This window comes from Giraffa tippelskirchi, chromosome 8 (genome assembly GCF_054371585.1).
Source record: "Giraffa tippelskirchi isolate mGirTip1 chromosome 8, T2T-mGirTip1v1.2.pri, whole genome shotgun sequence".
In the NCBI taxonomy this organism is placed as follows: Eukaryota; Metazoa; Chordata; class Mammalia; order Artiodactyla; family Giraffidae; genus Giraffa; species Giraffa tippelskirchi.
Window position 1 is genome coordinate 161,007,297 of NC_137282.1, and position 27,683 is coordinate 161,034,979.

The 27,683-nt window shown below is 47.3% G+C and overlaps 1 protein-coding gene and 1 long non-coding RNA gene across 4 annotated transcripts in view; one reads left to right on the forward strand and one right to left on the reverse strand.

Annotated features, from left to right (window-relative positions):
• The window catches only part of LY86 (lymphocyte antigen 86), a 43,933-nt gene that overhangs the window by 12,058 nt on the left and 4,192 nt on the right, over positions 1-27,683 (reverse strand). For both annotated transcript variants that reach the window (XR_014061410.1, XM_081517708.1), the window contains exons 2-3: positions 5,411-5,497; positions 4,068-4,196 (exon numbers count right to left, since the gene is read on the reverse strand). Coding sequence is in view for 1 of the 2 variants with exons in the window: in XM_081517708.1 (XP_081373834.1) it covers positions 4,068-4,196; positions 5,411-5,497 (216 nt within the window). In the remaining variant the exon portion in view is untranslated. The remainder of the gene's footprint in view (positions 1-4,067; positions 4,197-5,410; positions 5,498-27,683) is intronic.
• On the forward strand, positions 23,440-27,626 carry LOC145516463 (uncharacterized). 2 transcript variants are annotated; one of them, XR_014061411.1, is made up of 3 exons: positions 23,440-23,543; positions 26,186-26,732; positions 27,008-27,626. It is a non-coding gene; the product is annotated as an uncharacterized LOC145516463 (long non-coding RNA). The 2 variants fall into 2 exon arrangements; XR_014061412.1 differs by lacking the exon at positions 26,186-26,732.

Sequence of the window (27,683 nt, forward strand, 5' to 3'; positions counted from 1 at the left end):
GGAGCCACACGTGACTAGTGGCTCCTGGACTGGGCAGGGTCAACGATGGAGCCATGGATGGCCCCGGAGGTGAAATGATTTTCTCCAACTTCATTCCTCCTACAAGAGCTTTCTGCCTTTGCCGCCCAGGTTTTCTCTGTAAGAGCTATAACTTCTGGCAGCAAGAAGGGAAGGAGGATTTAAATTTTTTCTTTCCTTACCAACCTATTTTTGGATTTCTGTGGATAAACACTTAATATAACTCTCAAAATACAGCTTGTGAATCGGTGGGCTGATTGCATTGCCAGAACTGGAAGCAAAGAAGATGGTGATGGAAGAAAGAGAAGTAACGGAGACGATCTTCAGAAGCCTGGGGCAGCCACAGGAAGGCGATGTGACCGAAAGTAATGAAACAGACGTCACAGAGGGTGGTCGTCCTCAGGCTGGGGGCTCAGGTGTTCACGCACACCAGAGCTCTCAGGATGTTTGTTAAGATGCAAATACCAGCAACCCATGGGGTCCAAGTTTTGGAGTGGTACAGGAGAGCTGCCAGTTCGCCTTCTCAAATAGCTTCCTACGTGGTGATTACACAGAATTGTGAGTACTGGCTTCCCCGGTGGCTCAGACGGTAAAGCATCGCCTGCAACGCGGGAGACCTGGGTTCCATCCCTGGGTCGGGAAGATCCCCTGGAGAAGGAAATGGCAACCCACTCCAGTATTCTTGCCTGGAGAATTCCATGGACAGAGGAGCCTCGTAGGCTACAGTCCATGGGGTAGCAAAGAGTCAGACACGACTGAGCGACTTCACCTCACTTCAATTAGATTTAATGAAATTCCACAACAGGCTGAGAATTTGTAAAGGATCCCATATTACCTTAGAGAATTAAAAACACTTTGGTCCTTTGTTGCTGTTCAGTTGCTAAGTCATGTCCGACTCTCTGCCACCCCATGGACTGCAGCATGCCAGGCTTCCCTGTCCTTCACCGTCTCCCAGAGTTTGCTCAAGGTCATGTTCATTGAGTCAGTGATGCCATCCAACCATCTCATCCTCTGCTGCCCCCTTCTCCTTCTGCCCTCGGCCTTTCCCAGCATCAGGATCTTTTCCAATGAGTTGACTCTGCATCAGGTGGCCAAAGTATTGGTGCTTCAGCTTCAGCATCAGTCCTTCCAATAAATATTCGGGAATGATTTCCTTTAGGATTGACAGGTTTGATCTCTTTGCAGTTCAAGGGACTCTCAAGAGTCTTCTCTAGCACCACAATTTGAAAGCATCAATTCTTTGATGCTCAGATTCTTCATGGTTCAACTCTCACATTCGTACATAACTACTGGAAAAACCATAGCTTTGACTATCCGGATCTAGGTCCTATGTCATTATTAATCTGAATATTCTGGGCTCAACAAAAAGAACTGGTGGGTCTCAAAGGACAAGTTGAACACATTCTTGGCTCATTTATAAGAGGCTTGATTTTGAGGATGGAGGGAAGCTCCCAGGGCTACAGGATTCCTTAACAGGCAACATGTCTTTCTCTTTCTTCTTTCTTTTCTTCCTTTCTTCCCTTCTTTCTTGTTTGTCCTTCTGTATTTTCTTCCTTCCTTCCTTTCCTTCTCTCAGTAAAAAAAAAAAAGTCTGAGGTGATCATTGTTTCTATTTTTTTTTTTTTGTAGTTCAAGGGTGGGTGTTTCTTGCCAATGCAGTAATAAACCACTGTTTTTGTTGATTCTTCATGAACTTGCAGCAGCGGCAGCTGCCCAGTCACTGCAAGCAGGAAACCCACAGCTGCTTCAAGTATGCAGACAAAAAATAAAACATGAAGAGAAGAAAGGCTGAAGACTGAGTTGCTGGTGCTTCCAAATTGCAGTTTCATGAGAACTGCAGGCAGGGGTCTCTCCCCAGAGGTGGAAGGGGGTTTCGGGGGCTCTGCTCTCTCAGCCAGCAGAGGATATACAACCTGGACCTAAGTCAGGCTCCCGCTACCTCCAAGGAAAAAGGTCTTAAACTCCTAAGCCCCCGAGGCTCTGCTGCCTCTCCAGGCCTTGTTAAAATGCAGACTTCCACTCTGAGATTGATGACTTCAGGGGCTCAGAGCCCTTGCTTGAGAAATCCCTCATCTCCTGCGGGCAGTTGCTGCCATTTATCACTTACTGAGTCCTGTGTGCCAGACTCTGTCCTAAGGACTTTGTATAATTGTCCAATTTATCCTTACTAAGAACCCCATGAGGTCTGTGTAGAGATGTGGAAACTGAGGCTCAGACACATTGAGTAATTCTGCCTGAAGTCCCATAGCCATGAGGGACAGCAAAGGTCTGCTTCTGTATAAGCCTGGCTTCCGACCCCATGTTGGAAAAAGCCCAGGGACCAGGAGGATCAAAAGCCTGAAAAAGCGAAGCAACTTGGAGACACAGGAAGTCTTGCTGTTGTTTAGTTGCTCAGTCGTGTCTGACTCTTTGCAACTCCATGGACTGTGGCCCACCAGACTCCTCTGTCCGTGGAATTCTCCAGGCAAGATTGGAATGGGTTTCCATGCCCTCCTCTAGGGGATCTTCCTGACCCAGAGATCGAATCTGCATCTCCTGGGTCTCATGCATTGGCAGGTGGATTCTTTACTGCTGAGCCACCTGGGAAGCCCAAAGATGAGTAGCTCCCACTGAGACTTGAACTCGGATTGCTGGATTCAAAGTCCAGAGTGCTAACCATTGCACCACAGGGCCACTATAGGAGGTCTACAATGGCCCAGAAATCACGGATGTGCAAACAGGTAGGAGATGCTACCCCAGAGAAGATGTATTTTAAAACTGAGGCCTCAGACACAGCCACTGGCTCCCCTCCTTTCAGAGCAGAAATCAGTGGCTTAGTTCCTGGGACTGCATTTGTTACGAACTGGCTTCCCTGGTGGCTCAGACGGTAAAGCATCGCACACTAACGTGTGCCGTGAATGCAGGACAGTTGCAAAGGGAGGCCCCAGGCGGGGCTCTGGGTGCGTTCAACAGAGGCTGTCCGGCCCTCGGCATAGGTTATCGCTGGAAGTCTTCAAGGTGGCCTTTGCCCGGAAGGTGTTTTGTCTTGTTTTCTACCATAGCTGTGTGAGGTATAAGGCGTTTTGCAGAAAGTGTTTGGGGCACTTTTTCCAAATCTAGGCAATTTCCAAATTTCCTTCAGTTCTTAGACCCACAAAAAGCAGCACTTCGAAATGGAGACAGTGAGGCAGCGGAACTCTGGCTGATGAAACGTGAGGTGCTGACCTAGACAGAGCTGTCAGGACTGACTTTGAACAGCTAGAGACAGTGAGACTGAGAGGCCTCTGCAATCGATAATCTCAGGGCATGGCCAGGCTCACGTGTTCAGCGTGAACCAGGACTGACAGGATATGCCCATGTTTGCGAAAGGGAGGGCGGGGAGGTGCCCAGCCCCAGCGTCCACTAAGCTTCCCGCTTTGTCTTACTTGCAGGTGTGAGATCAGTGACCTTTGTTGCGGAAGCCCTACAATTCCAGCTGCTGTCAGGAATGACACCTGCCTCACGGGCGATGTCCTGTCAGACCTGAAAAACAGCTCTCAGGAGACCTTCTCCGCTGTGTATTGAAATTCATCTTATTATGATGTGTTCCCCGCTTTGGACAAACTCTTAACATAGGTAAGATCGGAGTGACACAAAAGATGAACCAGGGAGCAATTATCTCTTTGACTAAAGGACTCATCAGCTTGCAAAAGGTGTCAGGGTCATGTTCATCTTAACTCCAAGCTTTGCAATGCCTTTAAAATTAAGTCCACATCTAACGTTTTCATGTAGCTTACTTACTGTACCGGTCATTTTTCACAAGGTGCCACTGCTAACACTAACAACAATTTTCTCTTTGCAAACACCTGATAAACACATTTCATTTCATGTCCACACTTGCCCTGTAAAGCAGGTCCTGTGGGATGGGCTGTGTGGTCATTTTTATACAACACGTGATGATACATGAGGTTAAGCTCATCCACAGGGGAGGGGGGACCCTAGACGCTGGTCTGGATATCGTGACCTTGGCCGCAAGCTCCCGTCCACCTCTCTCTGGGCCCCAGCCGGCCATCAGCCGACCGAACACCTACCTCCTTTCCTTCTGCCACAAAAAGAAAACTTGGGAAGATCCACTTCGCAGACAGGGTAGGAGAAGTTAAGGATGGAGAGTCCTTTACTGAAGAGCGCGACGTCCAGAAACAGCTGCTCGATGTCCTCCCCTGGGGGCAAAGCGCAGACCCGCCTTCCTGTTAGTGTGGGTTTCGCAGAGCATCAGAGTGTGCAGAAATCATAGAAGCCTGAGCTGAAGGACCTTTCATCGTCAGAAGTCTGCGCTGTATGGCAAACAGCTTTCTGTTTTGGTACAACAGCATTTGGCCAATGCGACTGGGGCAAGTCTGCGGATGAAAGACAGCCCTTTCACGGACTTCCCTGCCTGGAGCAGCTAGCTGACCTGTGCCCCTACCCTGATGCTGTGGAGCCAGGAGACTTGCCTCCTACGGCTTCTCAGCTACGTGGTCCCAGGTGCCTCCCCCAAGAGCAGCGGGCTGCGGTCCAGCCTGCAACCCCCACTGTTGATGCCCATTATCACACAGGCAGCTTCCGGCCGCCCTGCACGGCCAGCTCCTGACTCTCTGCCTTTTTCTCCTTTCCTCCCGTTTAGATTCTCTCACTCCCTTCCTTCTAGTCCTCTGTTTCTCTGTACAGCATTCCTGGAGCTGATGGTATGGAGCCCAGACACTGTGCAAGGTCTGGAAATACCAAGATGCCTGAGAGTTCTTGGCGTCCGGGAATGTTCCCTTCATTTCTCTGGAAAGATTCCACGCGCTCAGTTTATTAAACCCTTCTGCTCTGATTTTGAGGAAACTGTTAGAAAGGAGAGTCTAGCATCTATAGCAATGTGATGACCAACTGTGGTGACACGGCCACGTAAAAATAAAAATAAACAATCTGAAAGCATTCTGGCTCGTTGACTTGGTGGTGGGAGAAGATGTCCCATGTCTTTGCCCGTGTCCGGGTTTAGGAGCTTAGATGAGCTATTTGTGGAATGAAATAACGCAAAGATAAACCATGCTGCTGGTACCAGACTTGTTTGTGGCTGAGCAACTAAGCAAAAAAGCTCTCTTTTGAGCAGGCATCGATACTTAGGCTCAAAATATTTTCTTTTTTTTTTTTTTTGCTGGATATACTGATTCCAGGTGCTTATAGCATCCAGATGAGTGTCTAGGGTGTCTTCTCACAAAAGAACAGCTTTAAATGAGAGTTCTGCTCTATCTGGATATTACCCAGAGAGAGAAATGAAAATGGAAATAGTTAATTCCAGAGAGTGATGGGCTGCAGTGGCTCAGCCACTACAGTAAATACGAATAACTGGGTGCCTGGGCCACACAGAGGTTGTGTCATGTTTTATATTATGTCAATAATTTTTACTTACTCAGAACAATTCCAAATCTAATGTTGAGATTTGGTTTTAATTGTCTGGAACACTGGTCGACAGAAAAGCCAAAATCTTGCAATGGGTCTGCCAAGAAGTAAACAACGGGTTAGATGTGAGGACACCACACGGTCTGCAAGCTCACGCTCAAGACTCACACCCACTCTGTGCCTTTTTTCCACGTGAGTCACTGAAATGGACTTGGCAGCACATTGCCCAGTACCCTTCTTGCCGAAGTCCGTGATGCTTTCAACCGCCCTGCCCCGTCTCTGCAAACTTGATGTCGTGTTCACTCTGACGGCAGGTCTCAGGCTGAGAAAAGAGTGCAGGGTCCTGGTGGGTGGGTTTCCTCTTTTTTTTTTCCCCTAACTTTTTGGCCGTGCCACTCAGCACATGATACTGCGGCCCCTGCAGTGGAAGTGTAGAATATTAACAACCAGACCACCAGAGAAGTCCTGGGTGGGTTCTATCTTTACTTGTTAAAGCTCTGATTATTGTTTGCTTTTATTTCCTGAACTTTTGTCCTTAAAATTGATTGCCTCAAATATTTCACAAAGCATTTGGTACTAACCCTAACCCTATATTTCAAACAAGGGAAAATAGGTGCAACTTTTCAAAGTTAAGACCTGCCTTTATCATCACTCCATCCCACCCCATCCCATTCAACATAGCAATTGTTTCCAAACATCCCACTATCTGAAAGGTATTGTGTTAAATAGAAAAGCTACAAAAGCAATATTTTTTAAGTATAATTTCTGCTCATTCCGAATATCCCAGTGGCTCGTCTATGCCTTAGAGAGAGTCAAGAAATTCTCTACTGGCCCCAAGTTCCGTTTCCCACATCACGAGTCCACACTCCATTCTCTGAGGTCTTGGTGGCAATGTCAGCCCAACCTAGCAAGTTTTCCAGCAAGTTCCAGGCGCTTTCTCCTGAGTCTCATGGTCTTACCGATTCAGGCCATTGTCTAAACACTAAAGTCGCTCATTCCCACTTTTTTTGTGTGTGTGAAGGTTTCTCTGTGCTGCGCTAAGTTGCTTCAGTCGTGTCTGACTCTTTGCGACCCACGGACCATAGCCCACCCAGCTCTTCTGTTCATAGGATTCTCCAGGCAAGAATCCGGGAGTGGCTTGTCACGCCCTCCTCCAGATTTCCCTGACAGTCCCCCAAATATTCTTCTGCTTCTCTGAGTTCTTCAAACAGTTGTGTCTGAAGTACTGTTTAAGGCGTACAAGCACGTGTGACTTTGTCCCTTGATGTCTGACTTGTCTCACAATAATTAACCTAAATGCAGACCTCCCAAAAGGCGAGAGCCAGAGTTTTGTTTCTTTCGTGTTGTTTTGTTTTTCATTTCCTTTTTCATTATGTTTCCCTCTGGGGCCCAGAGAAGACAGCTGATTTTAAGTGAGGCTCTGCGTTGTATGAGTCGCTGAGCCATGCACTTCATGGGGTTTGCACTTAATTCCCCAGACTCCCCTGCACCCAGCGCAGAGCCTTGAGGTCAAACGCAGAGTAAGCCCTCCATAAATGCACACAGTGCGTGGACGAATGGGTTATGTATTAAGCTATTTTCTCTCAGCTTCAAATCTAGCCTTCAGGGCTCTGCTGTGTGCAGCTGGGGGCTCTTTGCATTCACATTTCCGCTTTGCCACCTGCCAGAGATGTGCCAGAAAGAGACAGGCTGAGCGGGAGGACTTCTCCTTCTTACACTCTTGCTGATGCTTGAGAGTGTCCCCTGCTGGTGGCCTATCGCCTGGCAGTGGCAGCTGGTCCCAGTGTCCAGCTCTCTTTTGTACCTTCCTAGAATCAGCTGAGGCTCAGCTCTGCCAGCCCCAAAGCCTCTGTGGCGATGGTAACTCAGAGGGTGGCATCCCCTCCCTGGCTGCCTGCATCTCAGCCCTTCAAGGGCTCTTCTGTCAAACCTGCACATTCTAACAATCTTCACCTCTGTCCTTTGCTCACAGCCCTTGGGCGGCAGCTGCTTCCTTATTGGTTTTTTTTTTTTTTTTTTTTTGCTTTTCTGGTTCTCTAACAACTGCTTGTGAGAGTTGGACTATAAAGAAAGCTGAGCGCTGAAGAATTGATGCTTTGGAACTATGGTGTTGGAGAAGACTCTTTCAAGTCCCTTGGACTGCAAGGAGATCCAAACAGTCCATCCGAAAGGAAATCAGTCCTGAATATTCATTGGAAGGACTGATGTTGAAGCTGAAACTCCAGTACTTTGGCCACCTGATGCAAAGAGCTGACTCATTTGAGAAGACCCTGAGGCTGGGAAAGATTGAGGGCAGGAGGAGAAGGGGACAACAGAGGATGAGATGGTTGGATGGCATCACCGACTCAATTGACATGAGTTTGGGTAAACTCTGGGAGTTGGTGATGGACAGGGAGGCCTGGCGTGCTGCATTTTGTGGGGTCGAAAAGAGTCGGACACGACTGAGCGACTGAACTGAACTGAACAACTGGTTAACCAATACCCTGTATTAAATTTTCTGTTGAGATGACTGACGGGGTTTCTGAATTTCTGACTGGACCTGGACTGATGGAATGAATGACAATCTTGAGAGACAGGCATGGTCATCCTCATTTCACAGATGGGAAAATAAAGACTCAGAGAGGTGGGGTTGACTTATCCAGGTTTAAGAACTAGAAAATGGCAGAGTCGGGATTCAAACTCAGACTTAAAAACAAACAAATAAAAAGTTGCCACCCAGTGTTGCGCAGAGGCATGCACAGAGTAGAGCCCTGAAGGTGTATGTCACTGATCTGATTAGTAAGATTGCCTGGGATATTTTGTGTGCAGGCGTGTGGCATCTGGCAGTTCTATTTCATAACTGGTTTCAATTTCAGCTTAGCTATGAGCTCACATTTGTTGGTGGGAGCATTCCAGACAGTTTAATCATCCACACTGCTGACCTGGAAGACGCATAATTGTCTGTGGTATCCGCCGTGGAAATGATCACTAGGCTATTCAGCCCTGTGAATCTAATCTAGGTGCCCTTTTGTCTGATGAAACTCCTATCATCTGGTCACTAATTTCCTGGCGGGATAAGCCATTTCTCTTATGCCCATTTTACTTGTTCATCAGCATCTTTGAGCCCTCCTGGCATTTATTTCAGCTTGGAATATGGGAGCAGGGTTTAAGGAGACAATTTTTCCCGCTACATATTTGGCCCTCGGTATTAAAAAAGAGGCCAACCAACAGAGGCTTAGAAAAGTGCATCCCCAAAATTGTGAACAAATTTAAGTTGCGATTTGAGGAAAGATAAAAGAGGATAAGCAGGTGTCAATTAACTAATTATCAGGCACAGAATCCCACTGTGTTTATCGATATTTTAAAGGCGTAGCTGGAGAGGGTAAAGTGAGGCCAGAAGAAGGAAATAAAACATCTCCCTGCTACTGGAAAAATATTATTGTGAAGAAAATCATCTTAATAAGGAACAAAGTCACAAAGAACGCAGCGGGTTGCTTCTCTCTGAGGATGTGAATATAAAACAGAAAGATATAAAAGATATAAAACAGTGCTTAGGGCTTCGGTGATCTTTCCTGGCAGTTATTTCAATTTTATATTTGAGAGTGAATTTTATTTTTTTAAATTTTTTTTGAGAATGAATTTTATAGAGTGAACATGCATTGCAGTTGTCTCTGTTCCTTCTGTCTCCCAATCTCACCCTCACACACTTACGGCCTTTCCTCTGTTGACTGATATTTTCACTCGGGCACTTAGCATGCTCCGGAAAAAATATTGTTTACTTTCTTGTACACCTCTGTCATTCCTCTGCTAGATGCGTCAAGGCGAGCTGCCCAGCCTCAGAGCCCAGCATCCTGTGCTAAGATTATACTATGTGGGACTCCCCTTGTGGTCCAGTGGCTAAAGCTTCTTGCTTCCACTGCTGGGTGCGCTGGTTCAATTCCTGGTCAGGGAACTAAGATCCCACATGCCATTTGGCATGGCCAAAAAACAAAATAAATTAAATAAAACACAAAGACATTCGTAAGAGAAAGATTATACTAGGTTCCAAGTAGTAGTTTGTTGAATGAATACATTAAACTCATCAAGAATTTGAAAGCCAGATTTCTCAACTTTGTCACTATGGACATTTTGGGTCAGAAATCCTTTTGGGGAAAATCCTTCTTTTTTTTTTCTTCCTGTGTGCTGTAGGATATTAGCTATACCTCTAACCTACTAGACCCCAGTAGCATCCCAGCCCCAAGTTCAACAAAAAAGGTTATGGATTTTACTAAATACCCTCTTGGGAACGAATTCGCCTGGTGAAGGACCACTGCTTTGAAGAACTGCTTTCTCAGTTGCCAGACAAACGTCTATAGGATCAGCTACCACAATAAAGAAAGTGGGCTGCATTTTTAAAGCAGTCTCCTTATATGGTGTGAGAGTTGACTGGAGACCAGGGTGGGAGGTGTTTCCTTGGACACTTGCCCCAGGTAATTTTGACCACATAGAAATGGGTTTATCTGAATTTGGATCTTTTGAAAGGATAAAACTGGGAAGTTAATGAGAGTGGTGTTCCTGGTCTTCAAGGACAGAGATAAATACTTCTTCCCGACACTTCACCGTACAGCAGCGAATGAACCAAGAAAAGAGGAGAAGCTTCAGGGTGAGATATACGATCGCTTCATTGATGTTTTTTTCCTTAGCCTCTAAGCTCTACTTCTATCCTGTCTGCTCAGTCCTTCTGTACAGTGTCCGCCCGAGAGAGGGCAGTAGTTACAGTGGGTGAGTGTAATGCTCCCCAAGCTGCCCTGCTGCCCCCACGCCCCTGGGACAGGTGTGCCTGGACGGCAGGCTCCCCCAAACAGCGGACACTAGATCCCCGGGGAGAAGGGTGAGGGAGCGGCTGGGGAAGCAGCCAGGAACATCTGCCCTCTCACTGAGGGCAGGGGCGGCCACATGCATCCTGGAGCTGGTTCGTGCTCCTTCGTGGAGCAGAAGAGATTTACACAGACAGGTGTGGCTTAGCGTGTACAGGGTCTTTACACATCTCAGCTCCAGAGCCATTCTGGGGCCTTAAGATCTGTTGGTTGCCTGTGCTCTCCCAGGAGGGGCTGGACTCAGGCGGTCATCCGGGAGAGGATGAGTTGGCCTGAGGTGTTTCTGGCCAGTGTTGGGCTCTCAGCTGGCATCAGGGCAAGAAAACAAAATCCAGTGGCACCGGCTCGGGGAGTGCAATTCCTCTCCAAGGTCGGTGCGGTCTGATGGGGCCAGATGGGTGCACCGGGCTGGGCTCCCCGCTGGTATGTCTCAGGCACACGCGTGTCCCCAAGTCCTCGAGTCCTCGGCAGTCACTCTGCTCCCTGCAGCCTCCGCGCTGCTGGTTGGGTGGTCTGAGGGACACGGCAGGGGACAAGTCTCATGCTGCTGGTCCCATTTTCCAAATTTCACAGCTCTGCCTGTTGTTGTTCAGTTGCTAAGTAGTGTCCGACTCTATTTGACCCAGTTGCCTGCAGTGCGCCAGGCTTCCCTGTCCTTCACCATCTCCCAAAGTTTGCTCAAACTCGTGTCCATCGAGTTGGTGATGCCAACCAACCATCTAAACCTCTGTTGCCCTCTTCTCCTTTTGCCCTCAATGTTCCCCAGCATCAGAGTCTTCTCCAAAGAGTCGGCTCTTTGCACCAGCTGGCCAAAGTACTGGAGCTTCAGCTTCAGCATCAATCCTTCCAGTGAATATTCAGGGTTGATTTCCTTTAGGACTGACTGGTTTGATCATAGTGGACATGCCCACAAATCACATATCTCAGCTGGCTGGATACATAAACGGAAAAGAGGCAAGGTTGAGAGTTGGATGAGAGCAGGAGGGAAGCTGGACTTTCCCGTCGGCTCTGGTGGGCGCCAGCAGTCACTTGGGAAGCCTAAGTTTTGAAGCCAGTGACTAATTTCCCCTGTACTTGGAAGACTCTTCGGAAAGGTGTTAGCACATATTAACTTTATCATCATCATAACAGAGGTATTTGCTTTGGCACTCAGGATAGAGTTTCTGAGTGTGGATGAAAATCTAGTCTCAGGCCAAATATTAGCAGATGTACCTCTGCTGTCTTTCAGAATTCTTCTGCAAATAAAACAAAATAAACAGATCTTCCTTTTGACTGCTTCCTTTAGGTTGGGTGGTTACTAGTTTTGCAAGCTTGTGCTGTGTTCACCATACAGGCCTAGTTGTGCATGGATCTGAAAGTTTGCCTTCTTATATGGCTGTGTTTTGATGGGGTGTTTTAATTTTCTTGCGTGATTCCTATGATAACATTCAAGGGTCATTGTGGATCCTTGAAAAAAAAAAAAGATGATGGGAAGGCTTCTGTGAGATGCCATGGCTGGAAATCTGTTGCCATGGCAACACAAAATTAATTTCCTCTTTTCTGTCCTTGGCGTGCTGTGGTGTGCTCCTTTCCCCCTTGCCCCATCCTCTTTTCCTGCCTTTGAAGAGAAAGCGATGACTTACGAGGTGGTGAATGCATTCTAGCTAGTTGTTCTGCTATTTCCTGGTCTCTCCTTTTCCCCCACCTGTCAAATCTTATTACTGTAGAATAGCATGGCCGAGCTCCCCAACGGGCCATTGTATCTCAAATAATAGCAGTTCTGCCCTCATTCCAGGCTCCTTGGTCAACATTTCATTGAGAATTGACTCACACAGCCAGAGGCGGGTATGTGATCTGGATTTTTGTTTCTTCAGTGTGGTTATGTAGAAAAGTGAAAGTGTTAGTCACTCAGTCATGTCCGACTCTGTATGACCCCGTGGTCTGTATAGCCTGCCAGACTCCTCTGTCCATATAACCCTCTAGGCAAGAATACTAGAGTGGGTAGCCATTCCCTTCTCCAGGGGATCTTCTTGATCCAGGGATCGAACCCGGGTCTTCCACTTTGCAGGAAGATTCTTAACCGTCTGAGCCACCAGGGAAGCCCTGGATATATAGAGTGGGTATTCAAAAATGCTTAAACATTTGCACAATGTAAACAATCCTGATTTCAAAGACAACAAAACGCAATGAACACCGTCACAGCGGAACAGCTACTGTTTGTAACACAGAGGGCAAGAATGCCTACATCCCACAGCCTGCCTGTAAGCTTGGCGAATGCATTTTTGAGTGTGAACGTAGGTTTTGGCTGCCAAATTCAAAATTCTGTATCCTTTATCTTGTTTACTTCTAACTGCAAAAGAAACAGGATTCATTGGAACTCATTACTGACAGATAAAGGGTGTGAATCTGCACCCTCTTTTGGCCTCTGAGTGAGTGGAACTCACCCAGGGACAACTGGAGTCTGGCTTCCATGAGCTTAGGCGGAGGTGGTTTTTTATATTATAAACATTTGAGGCCAAAAAGAGATAAAAAGCAATGAAGATGAGCTTTCATCCAAAACACCTTGCCAAATGTCTCAAGGGAAACAACGACCCATTTGAAGCTCTCACGATTGATCTTTTGCACCCCAAGGGTAGATGGATGACACACACTAAATGCGGTTTTGCTGTGTGTTACCACGGGGGCATCACACACACCGTGCTCAGTCACTCGGTCGTGTCCGACTCTTTGTGACCTGTGGACTGTAGCCCACCAGGCTCCTCTGTCCATGGGATTTCCCAGGCAAGAATACTGGAGTGGGTTGCCATTTCCCACTCCAGGGGATCTTCCCAATTTGGGGACCGAACCTGCATCTCTTGTGTCTCCTGCATCGGCAGGCGGATTCTTTACCATTAGTGCCACCTGGGAAGACCTGGGGGTATCGTGGTGCCACATAAAATCTTAACATGAAAGTACAAACAAACTTGAACTTGTCTTACCACTGACAGTGCACATTAGCGGCTGAAGAATGAGCAATGCAACTCAACTTCTCATTCATTTTACTGAGGACCTGATACACGGCCTTGGGGATACACAAACGAACCAGAAAAGGCTTCTGCTTTCATCTGGAGTATAATGCTTCCATCACCTAAGTATGATATTACATGGCCAAAACATAAACTCAATAAAAGATACATGTGTACTCTAAATCTCTTATTTTATAGTCAACGCAGAGTCACACGGTCTTTCGTGTGCAAGCCGTGTCTGCCATACGCTCACCCCACATTACCTGGCCTGATCCCTTTGCGGGTTAAAGTCAATCTTAGTGGTGGTGTTGCTGTTCATAGCTTCAACTTCCACCACTACATTCAAGACACAGACACGAAGAACCTTCCTGGTGCTGCACCTTGACAATCACTCCTGACTCCACCTCCCCTTTCCCACCCCAGCAACCACAAATCACTGCTTCAGCAACATAATTCTGTCATCTTGAGAAAGTTACATATGTGGAACCATATGGTATGTAAGCATTCTTCTTAATCTGTCATATATTTATTAAAATATAAAAATATGTACATTTTTAATTGAGTATAGTGGACTTACAATATTGTATTATATTAGTTTTCTGCATGCAGCATAGTGATTCAATGTTTTTAGACATTATAAAATGGTCAGCACATATGCAATCTTTTAAGATTGGATTTTTTCTTTCTCCAAGTGGCCCTGGATACCCATTCAGGTGGCTGTGTATCTCAGGAGTTTTTTCTGCAGCATGGATATTTCACAGCCTAGCTACGTACCTGTCCTTCATGTGGAAGGACATCTGTCCAGTTTGGGGCCATTACGAATAAAGCTGTCATGATCTTTCACACACAGGTCTTTGTGTGAACATAGTCTTCATTTCTCTGGGATATATACCCAGAACTGAGGTTCCTGGGTTCTATGGCAAGCCTATGTCCGGTTTTACAAGAAACAGCCTGTTTTCCAGAGTGACTGTGCATTTTACATTCCCTCCCAGCATGGTAGGCAGGTTCTCTTGGGATAAGCTTGTTCCCTGGGAGAAATCAGGAGACGGGCTTGTGGTCACTATGGGGTCAACAACTTCTATGCTCACTCAACCTTCAAGGTTCAGGCAAAACTCCTTCCATGACATGAGATGAATGTTCCCAGGAAGAGCGAATCCTGGAAGCCATGAGCTGGGCACGCAGCAGTGGCTCATTGCTGTTAACGTGTGTCGGGGGAGGCTGGCTTGGGTGGCCAGCGATGGGGGTTTCCTTTCTCAGCCTCCCCTGCCTCCTTCCCATTGCTGTCTTCAAGACCCCCAGGGCAGTTTTGGCCACACTCTGTCACACGGAGGCCGGCAGAATTCCTAAGACTCATTTCCCCTGTGCTTCTAGTATGAGGTCAATTTATTAAATATTTCTTCTCCCTTGAGTACTGCTCTCCCCACACTTGGTAAGAAATTGTCCACTGCTGCCTCCAATCCCCCATCAGAGTCACATGATGAAACATCAATTTACACTTTTCCTAGGAAGCAAGACTACTGATGGAGCTGATGGTCTATCTTAGTCTGTCGGGCTGTCATAATAAAATACCACAGACTGAGTGGCTGAAATGACAAACAAATGCTTATTCCTCAAAGTTCTGGGGGTTGGGAGTCCAAGGTCAGGATGCTGGCTGATTCGCTGCCTGGTGGGAGCCCTCTTCCAGGTTTGCAGATTTCTGTATGTGTCCTCACCCAGCAGAAGCAGAGAAAGCATCCACTCTGGTCTCTTCCTCTTAGAAGGGCACTAATCCCATCATGGGCCCCCACCCTCCTGACCTCATCTAATCCGAATTACCTCCAAATACCATCACCTTATGGGCTTCCTCAGTGGCACAGTGGTAAAGAATCTTCTGCCAATGCAGAAGACATGGGTAGGGAAGATCCTCTGGAGGAGGAAATGGCAACCCACTGCAGTATTCTTGCCTGGGAAAATCCCATGGACAGACGAGCCTGGCAGGCTGCAGTCCATGGGATTGCAGAGAATCAGATTCGACTGAGAACACACACACACACACACACACACACACACACACACACATACACACCTGTCACATTGGGTTTTAGAGCCTCAGCATATGAATTCTGAGTAGCAACATTCAGTACATAACACGTGTAAAGAACTTCCTCTCCATGGTTAGCATTCAGCCAAGGGGACAGAGGGTGACACTGTTTCTGAGTCCGACCACCCTGATTTAGAAAGACCGTGAGTGCCCCACGAAGGCCCTGGAATGAGGAGGGACGTGTTCTAGGGGGCCCACAGACTCATTCTTTATCCGAGAATTAGAGACCCAGTATCTCCAGGACATGCAGTTGACTCTTCCTAAAGAGACCATGGAGCTTTCCTGGGAAGGCGTCTGTTGTCGTTCAGTCACTCAGTCGTGTCCTACTCTCTGCGACCCCATGGACTGCTGCACGCCAGGCTTCCCTGCCCTTCACTATCTCCCTGAGTTTGCTCAGATTCACGCCCATTGAGTCAGTGATGCTATCTAACCATCTCATCCTCTATCGTCCCCTTCTCCTCCTGCCTTCAGTCATTCCCGGCATCAGGGTCTTTTCTAGAGTCAGTTCTTTGCATCAGGTGGCCAAAGTATTGGAACTTCAGCATCATTCCTTCCAATGGATATTCAGGGTTGATTTCCCTTAGGAGTGATTGGTTTGACCTCCTTGCTGCCCAAGGGACTCTCAAGAGTCTTCTGACAAGGTGGAGAGGTTCCCTAATGGGAGTTTCTACCAGGATGCCTTGTACTGATCAGGGAAGCAAAATTCCTCATTCCTAGAACTACGCACCACCCTTTCCCCCTGCCTCTCTCACATTATGCGATGAAGCCAGAAGGAGTCTGCTGGACATTCCAATTCTGCAACAGAGCTCTCCCTGATGGGAAGGAGGGAGCAGTTTCTCATCTGCATGGCGTGGACCACCCAAGAGTAGGATCTCGTGGCATGAATGACACAGGTCTGCAAGCACTCACTGCTAGATGCCAGAGGAGAGAAGAACCAGCTGCCTTTGGTTTGGACCCTCTGCCAGCAAAATAAATTCCTAACTGAGAAGAGGAATCATTCCTCTGCTTCCTGAATCAACACAATTCTATTATATTTTCCTCCTGTTTAGAGAATTAAAAATACTTGTGCTAAAAATATAAAAAGAATTCTGTTGGAAGATAGCAAACTGAAATGAAAGATAAGATGGGAAAGCTGACTTCGGATTGATAAATGAGAGCCATGCACCGGCTGAATAACCACAGCCTTCTTACGCCCACCGAGCCGCACACAAGTTCAGGGCAGCCCATGAGCTGAAAGTAAAGTTTCAAGCAGGCCTGACTCAACACCTCACCCGTCTCCTTCACGCCATCGCTGGAACCATTTGGATATCGTTCAGCCTTTTCTTGCCATCTGCTCGTGTGTTTTCAGAACATAGCATTTAAAAACCGTTACTGTATGGAAACATTACCAGACAAAACTGGTGAAACTAGAGAAATTCTGCTTCATACCTTTGCCCAGGCTTAAGCCTCAGAGAAATGGAAAGAAAAGTCCTGGGCTGGGAAGCTTTTTTCTGACATAAGGAGACATAAATAATAGATGCTCACAACAGTTTGTAACTGTGAAAAATTGGAAGCAACCTAAATATCTATTAGAAGGAGAATGTATATAATTGTAGTCTATGCACAAATGATATGTTCTACAGCTGTGAAAGTGAATTCACCAAAGCTATACATACCAGCTATCTCTTGGAATAATGCGATACATTAATTTAAAATAAACTGCTAATTCAACTGTCATTAATTCCACACATTTTAGGTTAGACGTTTCTATGTTGTCATATTGCATGCCTACAATACTATTTTGTAGCCTCTCTTCAGATCCTAAAATGCTGTATTTGCGGTGCTGGTGAGGGCCTTCAGCACCATGTTGAATAGAAGTGGTGATGGTGGGCACTCTCATTTGCCTGATTCTTGGTTTTAAAGAGAAGCTTCCAACGTTTCACCATTCAGTGGGATGCTCACTGTAGAACAGCATTCTAGGTGCATTTCTTTAAACAGCAGGGAGCTGATTTTCAAAATCCAAGCTGGCAGACCCTCAACAAATTAAAAATAGAACTACCATATGATTTAGCAATTTTACTTCTGGGAGTACATCCAAAGGAAACACAAACGCTAACTTGGAAAAGATATCTGTACCATCGTGTTCATAGCAGCATCACTTACAATAGTCCAGACGTGGAAACATCTTAAATGTCCACTGGTGGATGAAAGGATAAACAAGTTATGATTATATATATATAATGCTATTCAGCCATTAAAAACTGTGAGATAATAATGTTTGTTGTTTTAAGCTGCTAAATTTTAGGGTAATTTATTATGCAACAATAGGAAACAAATGCATTCCTATTTCAAATTAGATATTTTTTATCATCCTTACATTCATTGCTTATTTAAATTTATCAGTTCTTTTATTCCAGTCCATATTGCAATTCAGAACTTATTTCTGGGATTATTTTACTTCTTTCTGAAGTGTCCCTTAGAAAGTTCCATTACTGAGAGTCTTTTAGTGGCAAACTCTAGATTTTGTTTGTCCAAAAAAGTCTTTAATTCCCTCTTGTTTTGGCATGGTAGTTACCTAAATATAGAAGTCAAGGTTGATTGCTCTTTTCTCTTCTGAGTATACTGATGTTGCTATATTGAAATCTGCTATCATTGTAAATAAAATTTCTTGCTGTGTGATTTTTCTTGCTCCTGACACCAGTTATTTTTTCCCTTTGTTAACTTGTGGTTTTATTCCAGTGGGTCTAGTTGTGATATTCTTTTTACGATTCCCACATGGAAGTTGTGTGCAGTGAATTTGGTGGTTTAGGTCTTTCATTAATTCTAGAAAATTCCAGTATTTTTCTTCAGAAATTGCCTTTTTCCTATTTTTTCTATTTTGCTTTGTAACTGAAGCTTATGTCTCTCTATTTCTCTGTGATACATTTTGAATAATATTTCCAGCCCTTTCGTCCAGTTCATTAGTTCTCTCTAAGTTAGTGACACACGGGATCTTTGTTGCGACAGGCAGTATTCTCTCTCTCTTTTTTTGTTTTTAGTTGCGGCAGGCGACTCACAGTTGTGGTGTTTAGGATCTAGTTCCCTGACCAGGGACCCAGCCTGCACTGGAGCACAGAATCTTAGTTGCTGGATCACCAGGGAAGTCCTCCTCTCTAAGCTATTTTTAAATCTGTGTTGTCACCTAGCCATGAGACTTTTTATTTCAACAATTAAATATTTTAAGGGCTTCTGTTTGATTCTTTTTCAAATCTTTCAGATTTTTTTTTTTGGGGCGTTCTATTTTTTCCTTTTTCATGTTTCAGATTCTCTCTTTCACGTCTCTAAACAAATCACGTGTTCTCTATTTTATAGTCTGTAACTTATATTTTCCAAATCTAGTATACTTAGGGGTAGAATTCTGCATTTTGTTTTTCTGCTGACTTTCCCTTATGGTGGTTTATTTCCTTGTGGTTTTAAATTTTGGATTGTAAGTTGAATCTTCAGAAATTGTGTGAAAGTTGAATTGAGAGTATGCGTTCCTCCAGAGAAAACTGACATTTTCTTCTGCCAGCATGTCTCAGGTATTCCCAGCTAAGGCCCACTTTAATGTAATTTCTAGACTTGGGATTTCCTGGATCATGAAGGGACCATACGCTTGAGCCTCAAAACCATGTTGATATCAGGTCTGGAGCTCCTGGTTCTCAGGGAAGAGTTATTTTCTCCAGAGGCCACGCAAAGTCAGGTAAGCTTCTTTGTTTCTCATCCACTGTTTATTGGGGCTATCACTGCTTGCTTCACGATGGGCTCGATCCCCATTTTGCACAGCATGGGGCGTGGTGGCCAGACCACCGCACAGCTGCTGAAGCCATGCTCTGGCTGGTGGAGCCGGAAGTACGGGCTGCGGGCAGACACGGCCTCAGGGCCTTCTTTCTGCTCTGCTTTTGTGCTTTCTTTCTGTTTTGGCTCCCCGAGAGCTCCCGTTCTCTCAGGCAAGCTCAGCTATGCGTGTAAAAAGATTTGTGTCACATTTTACCCGCAGATTTTATAGCAAGACAGTTTTTCATCATGTGGAGACCGAAGCATGCCCATTCTAGGATGCGTCGGTCATTTTTTACTGACTGTAAATGAAAGGGCTGTCTGGGTCTCTTTCACCAGTGTCCTCTTTGTGGAGGCTTCTGTGTATAGGAGAGATTTCAATGCACAGGGACACTGTAGCAGGGCATTTATTCTCTCCAGAGTCTTCCTGAAAATTCCCCCGGCTCTGCCTGAGGGCTTTCTCGGGGTGTGGGAGTGAGCTTGTTCTGCACACAGTCAAGCCAGATGTGCTGGGGAAACAACGTACCCAGGAGCCACTATGACACGTAGAAGTTGCCAGACCAAGACTCCAGTTCCTTCCCCCTTCAGATCTGACCACCCTGAGGCAGGTCTCACAGGTCTCCCAGGAGCCCCAGGAGGACTGGGCTTTAGCTGTCCACAGTGGCCACCTGGATCGGCTTCCTTTTCTTCCCTGACTCACTTCTTCTCTCTCTTCTGGTTCTTCCCAGAATCATTTCTCAAATAAATTTGCACTTGATTCCTCGTGTCACTGGTCACTGCTCAGGAAACTCTATAACTTAAACCTACTCCTCTAATTTGTAACGACTACTGACGATGTATATGGTGCTAAATGTTGTGGACTCAAAGATAAAAGCAAAGAAATAGTTTTATCTGCAGAGTTGTTCATATTCAGGCCTCCTGCTTTCTTGCCTTTTATAATAGAAATATACATTTCAGTGATGATTGTAGGTAGCAAGAAACAGTTCAACAGATTTTGGTCAAAATCTACCTAGCAATGTCAGGTGTTGGGATGCTGATGGAAATAGCATGAACTGCACATGCTTGAACACTTGATTCTTGGGCTAGCAAGAACACTCCAAATTGAGTAAGTGGATTCCTTACCTTGGAGGCTTTGCACTAGTGGTAAAGAATCTGCCTGCCAATGCAGGAGACGCAAGAAACCTGGGTTTAATCCCTGGGTTGGGAAGATCCCCTAGAGGAGGAAATGACAACTCACTTCCATATTCTTGCCTGGGAAACCCCACAGACAGACAAGTCTGGCGGGCTACAGTCCATAGGGTTGCAAGAGTCGGACATACCTGAGCACACACACACACATACCTAACTTACATATTTGTAATTCTTGGGGATTCATGTGGTGATACCACTTCGATAGAGGATAGTGATGGTAAAACTGAACAGTAAGATGTTTTTTTTGAGATGTTCTGCATCCAGGAAGGGAAGGCCTTCAGGTCTAGGTGTCAAAAAAACAAAAAAAAAGTGTGACCAGACTAACATCTCCTCTCTCTACAGCAGAGGCTGTTTAAGTTGCTAGAGCCTGATTTACTCCTAGCTTTCAGAAGTGTTTTGTTGCCTTTCACAATGTTAAAGAACACTTAGGCTAGTTGCCATGTTCATAAATCAGGAGGCTGTGCTTCTAGATTAGGAGCTTTTCTTTCAAAAAAGGAGAAGGTTGGATGTCTTAGGTCTCCAAATCCCGCCTGGCAGTCAAATGGAGCAGAAGAGTAGTTTTCTCCTTGAGCTGAGCTGAGCTCTAGTCCTTGCAACTTTTATTGTGTATTACGACGGACCCCCTTCCTTCACAACTTGCCTTTTCCACGAAGGTGTTTGAGCATCTGACTTGGGCTCTGGAGCGGGTGAGAGGTAAGGAGATGGTGAGTATGGCAGAAAGGGAACAGTGGTCTCCGTTCTCTGACTTCTTCTGTCACTGCCTTCCTGAAGCTCCGCTCCCCCAAGAAGACGGCGTCCCTGAGGCCCTGGGGCAGCGTTTGCACAGGTGCCTCCTGCTCCTTGTTTTGGCGACTGGCTCTAAAACCTTAGACACAATTAGACACAACACTTGCTGTTCAACCGCTGCTTCAAATAAACCAGGAGCCATTGGCAATGCTCTGTTCTCCTCGGGGATTTTTTTTTTTTTAGAAATGTGCATATTCACTGACACAAGAGTTGCTCTTTCATTTAGTTAAAACCGAAGCTAAGTGTGAGGCAGAAAAGCTGTGCACCTTGGAAGAGGCTCTTCCTGCCCACTCTCCATCCGGCTTGGATTTCAGCAGCTCTGTGCCGGTCAGGCTGGAATTTAGGTGCCAGAGAACCAGGGCTCCAATGCTGCGCTTCCGGAATAGGCACCATCCAGGATCTAGACCCGAGCCTGCGGATCCCGATCCCGGGGGAGGAGGGTGGGACTTGGGCGTTTTCCTTGATGGCAGAAGCTGGCTGCTCTCAGCAAGCTTCTGTACACATTGAGAAGGGACGGGAGGAAGCCGGCCTCTGGCATCAAGCTGTGGGGGTTCAGGGGTCTGAGCCTCCTGGCCTGTTTTCATCAGGTGTCCTCTGTGATGGTCATCTGCTTCCTGAGTGCCGTGAGAACCCCCGATGGGGCCATAACCACAGAAGAAGGCCGCTTTCCTCCTAAGCAAGCTTTGCCTTCACTGTTCTGTGAAACCATGTCACTTCTACCTACAGCTTGCAGTGATGGAAGCTTTATGGAACTAAATGGCCCTCTCAGTATTGTAAATGAGCCCCCTGAGTCTTGCAAACACAGAGGCTCTTGTTTTTCCCGGGCCTGGCAGGAAGGGGTGTGGGCACACCGCTTTCAGAGAAGGCCTGCCTAGAAAGAGGGTCCTTTGCGCGCTGGGGGTGTGAGTAGGAAGGAGAGGGGCTGGTCGCAGTGTAGGTGACATCCTTGGTCTGAGATCGGGTGTGTTCACACTGTGGCGTTCATGCAGGAGACAGGGGCAGGGCTGGCCGGGGGGTGTCCAGGGACGGGGCTGCGGCCGCGCTGGTCCGGGGCTTGTGGTCGGGACGAGCTGCTTTTTTGGCTCCATTTCCTCTTCTGAATGAGGAGACGCTTGGAACGAAGCCCTGAGGTTCTGTCCGGCCAGAACATTTCCCAGTTCTGTACGAGGTCCCCTGTCTGCCCCAAGCCTGTTGGGGGCGCGGGGGTGGGGGTGGAAGAATGCAGACCCCTCCCCACATGCCTGCAGAGCACCGGGCTTGTGGAGAAATAGGTTGTCACGTGACAGACCCTGGCTGCCAGGCTCCTTTCAAGGCCGAGTAACATGTAGGACCACAATAGACGGCCACAAGGCCCCCGTCAGGGACGCATGCATCAGCCCCGCAGAGCGTGAGGCCGAGACCGGCAGCTGCTCTAGGCACCCCATCCAGGCTGGAGCGTGCCTCTTTCCACTCTGTCTGCAGCTACACAGCCACTGCAGCCCGCGGTCAGGGAGACCAAGTCCTCTATGCTGGCCTTGGAGCTGGAAACAGACTGCAAGCCAATGCAGGGGGTGGGGGGCTGTGATGCCATCTCTGACCGGGAAGGGGCAGGTGGGAGGGGACCACCAGGGTCTTGCTCCCTTCTGCGGATTGGGGTGACACCAGGCAGTTTCTGGGACCAGGAACAAAGGCAGTGCCTGCTGTGTGGGGCTCCTGAAGACGTCATCTCTGGGGATTCTGTCTTTCAGAGTCACTTCGCAGCCCTGTCTGGGTGAGGTAGCCTGAGCAAAGATGAGAAGGAAGTTGCATCACACCACAAACACTGGATGTGCATGAAGCCTTGTTCTTAGTTCTTTGGGGATCCAGAACGTTTCCACCAGTTTGGATAGGCTAGAGAGAACCACGGGATTTGTTTCTATCTTTGTAAGGAGGTAGGAGTGAAGACAAAGCAACGTGAATAAGCCAGGAAAAATGTGTGTGTGTGTGTGTGTGTGTGTGTATAAAATGTGTATAAATATATATATGAACACAAGGGCTTGGAAAAAATTAGAACAGAAGGATTGATCAGCTCAAGTAGTCTTATATAAAAATTGGATTGAAAGCTGGATGAGAGTCAAACCAGCACCAGCAAACACAGAGAATATGCAAGTAAAAAGATAACCCAGTGCTATGTTCTAAGAGAATTAGTTTGCTAAATATGGTAAAGGTGAGCCTCAGCTGTGCAGAAGATAAAATCCATCATGGCTTCTAAATGACCCCCTCACTGTATTTCTGACATTAGGGTGGTGGGTGCATATTTCCAGCAATGCTGACAGGCCAGGTTAATGCATAATGATGCTACAATGGCTTCACAATGACCCAGAGGAACACGCATCAGTGGTTGAAAAAGCAGTAGGACACAGGGAACCCTGAGACAGGAAGGGGCTGAAAAGGTCTTCAGGATGTAACAGGTCAAGTTCAAGTGCAGAGACGTCAACTTGCTGGCCAGCCACCAGGCCCAGGATCAGTTGACTGGTAACTCAAAACCTTTGTCCTGGCTGGTCTGAATGATAGGCTTTATGTTTGGTCTGGAACATACCCTAGGAAAATACTGACCTAGGTATTGCTATAATTGGGCTTCCCTCCTGGCTCAGATGATAAAGAATCTACCTGCAATGCAGGAGACCTAGGTTCGATCCCTGGGTCGGGAAGATCCCCTGGAGAAGAGATTGGCTACCCACTCCAGTGTTCAAACCTGGAGAATTCCATGGACGAGGAGCCTGGCGGTCTTACAGTCCATGGGGTCACAAAGAGTTGGACATAACTGAGTGACTAACACTTTCACACTTTCATTGCTATAACTCCAAAAAAAGTAAGAATACAAGGAAGAATAAATATCAGTGTAGAGATGATTAAGTAAAATCCACAGTAGAGATGGTTGGATGGCATCACGGACTCAATAGACATGAGTTTGAGGAAGCTCCAGGAGATAGCGAAGGACAGGGAAGCCCGGTGTGCTACAGTCCATGGGGTTGCAAAGAGTTGGACATGGCTGAGCAACTGAACAACAACCTATATCTTGACACTAGTTTAAGAAAAGGGTCCTAGTAAGTGAACAATCACTGTGATAACCTGTGCTTGCTTTGTCTGATTTTAAAGATTTTAAAGCATTTAAGGAAATCTGTTGTATTTGTTTACCTGCTTAAGACAATTCTACTAGTAAGTTTTCGACCCATGGATGTATGCCTGTGATAAAACCAATTTTTTAAATTTACAAAGTTTTGGTTTATTAATTATGCAAATAGGCTTTAATTGTTTAAAGGGATATTTTAATAGAACATGGTGGCGGTTTAGTCGCTACAACTGTGTCGAACTCTTGTGACCTCAAGCACTGTGGCCCGCCAGGCTCCTCTGTCCATGGAATTCACCAGGCAAGAATACTGGAGTGGGTTGCCATTTCCTTCTCTAGGAGACTTTCCTGACCCAGGGATCAAACCCTCATCTCTTTCACTGCAGGTGGATTCTTTATTGACTGAGCCACCAGGAAAACCCCTTTAATAGAAACCCCTTTAATAGAACTGAACACTAAAACACAGAGAAGCTCCCCGAGGATGAAGGACCCCCGCTACGGGAAAGGATGCTAAGGGTGAACAGCTGAAGGGAGCACTGATCGTGCTCCTCTGGATTTCTACTGGGGGCTGACACAGCGCCCACCCGGCCAGAGGAGAGACGCCAGGCCTCACCCAAGGGAGCCCACTGCCCACTGTGGCTCCTGGCGGCCGGCGTGAACCCCCCACTGGAGGCTTGGAAGCAGCGCCTTCTGGGCCCCAGATCTTTTTCCTCCTCCTCCCGGCCATTGGCTGGTTACCACTCCCTTCTGTTCCAGAGGTGGAGAGGCTCTGCAGGGGAAACTGGTGCAGAATCTCAAGAAGGCGCAGAGGCACCACTCGGCCTTGTTGTGTCCCTTGCAAGGAGGCAGGTCCCTCACAATGCCGGCTTGCCCTCTGCCTGTCGCGCAGAAATACCCACTGGGGCTGCACCCAGATCCCAGATGGACTCGTGAGTACCGTAGCGCTTGGTCCCTGGAGGACCGCAGATAGGTCCCTGGAGGACCACAGAGGGCTCCCCAGATGCTCACTTGGCTATTCTACATCCTAGAGGGAAGTCCTGGAGCATCACAAGGCTTCCCAGAGAAGGAACCAACACCCAGCCATATGCACACAGTTCCTGGGCGGGTGGCCCTTTTCTTTCAGTTAACCTCCTCTCCCGAACCGTTGTTTAGGGTTGAGGTTTGGAGGGGAGCACCTGTTCCCCACCTGTATACACGTCTCTTACTTTTTCTGACCCTCCTTTTTGCCTGGTTGATGTCAAGGCATGTTAACTGACAACACTAGGATCTACACTCAGGGCTGTTGTTGGAAAATACAACTTCTCTCCAACTCTTACCAAAAACCCCATCACAGTAGTAACAGCAGCAATGGCCATAGTGACATTGATGGATGGAATCAGTCCTGGACCACGTGTAACTCACTCATTCCTATGGGCACCCAACTTCCCCTTGAGCAACCCAGACCTGCAAGTGCCACACTCAGAGAAGCTTCCACTGCAGCCCTTTGCAAAATCGTTCCCAGTTGCATTTTGGTGATGAGCCCTTGGTTCACACTAAGGAGCACCAGGCGTGAGTCACTGTGGCTTTGCCTGTGGAAATGCTGTCCAGGGTAACATCTACTCTAGGGAGAAATTCCAGAGTATCCCAGGGTCAGGAAAAGCTGAACATCTCCTTAAAAACTGGTTTGATTTTGTAAATGGTCTAACATTAGTTGCTCAATTGTGTCCGACTCTTTGCAACCCCATGGACTGTAGCTCGCCAGGCTCGTCTATCCATGGGGTTTCCCAGGCAAGAATACTGGAGTGTGTTGTCATTCCATTCTCCTGGGGATCTTCCTGACCCAGGGATTGAACCCAGGTCTCGCATATTGCAGGCAGATTCTTTACTGTCTGAGCCACCAGGGAAGTCCCAACTTCTAGGAAGCTCATAGTCAAATATACCTCTAGTGACTGTGAAGTATCTTACAAGTCACCAACAGCAAAGATTTATTGAGCGCATAGTATATGCTCATCACATTTCACTTAATCCTCACACAGCCCTGAGATGCTGATAAGATTCTTATCCCTAGTGTAGTGGGCTGGAGAATGGTTCCCAAAGATATCCACGTCTCGATCTCCAGAATCTGTGAGTGTTCCCGCAGGTGACACAGAGGACTGTGCAGAAGTGATGAAGCTAAGGATCCTGAGACTGTGAGATTATCCTAATCACAGGGGTCCTCCCAAGAAGGAGGCTGAGGGAGATGGGACACAGAAGAAGGAAGGGATGTGAGCACAGAGGTCAGGCACTGTGCTGCTGGCTTTGGAGATGCAGGAAGGGGCTGTGAGCCAGGGATGCAGACGCTGGAAGAGGCGAGGAAAGGCTTCTCCCCTGGAGAGTTCGAGGGAGGGTCCCTTTGGGCCCAGCGAAACCGACTTTGGACTCCTGGCCTACAAAACTCTCAGGATTTAAGGATCCTTTAAAGCTGCTCAGTGCCAAGTGGTATCTTGTTACCGCCACTGCAGGAAACACACACCCTCCTGACTGTCACCGAGAGGAGACAGGATTGCTCAGGGGCTGGAGTGAGGTTTGCAGACGCCAGAGCCCAAGCTCTTAGGCCTCACGCGGCCTCCCTTGTTGTAAGTTTCCCGACCTCCCGGCCCCCACACACTGGCTTCATTATTCCCCTCCCGGCTGTGTTTCCCCCCATCTCTAGTTCATCTTCCCATCACTCGCATCTGTGTCCACCTCCCGTCTTTGTGTGAGAGAAGCAGCAAATAACCACAAGGGTGGACGTTTGGGCAGGTGTGCGGGGGGGCCCCTGGGCTTTTTCTAGCCCTGGGAACTGTCTTGGGATTTAACAGAAGAAAGTCCCCCCCGACTGCTTTCATTTTCCTTTTTGCTTTTTGTAAAGACCGTCACTCTCTTCTCTGCGGCAGCAGCGCCATTTGGACGGAGCAGGACTTCCGCCTTTTCAGACACTTCTGCTCACTTCCTGGTCTAAGCCCAGAGCCCAGTAACTGCTTGTGAAGTTCCTTCTTTCACCTTGAGGATTTTTATATCGTTCAGAACAGTTTCTAGCCTACGATCTCCCCTTCCCACTGAGATTATAAAACGAACAGAGAAGGGGGGAAAGGAAGCACTAAACCCGGAGGACAGTGAATCCTTTACTGCTGATTCCTCCACATCTGTGGACGAATGTGATGTGAACACATCCGTACTGGGATTCTAGGAGCCTCCTGCGCCCCAGGACGTCTAAAGCCCAGGCCTGGATGAAGCTTCACAGCACACAGTCTTTATGTGCATCACTGGTGGGACGCCTTGAGATGCTGCCCTGCAGTGAATGCAGTAGCTGAGGAGGCATCTCCATCGGGGAGGGGATGCAGCCATTCGGTCCCCCATAGCTTGATGGCTGGCAAGGTAGGAGGGAGACCCATCTCTGGAGGAGCTCCCAGGACACCACCTTCCTCTCTACTGACCCCGGCGTACACCAAAGTCTCCCTCTGGCATTAAAGCTGTTGAAATGATGCTAATTTAGGCTCCCAGTAATTCCTTCCTGAATTATTGATTTTTTTTTCTTTTGCTGCACC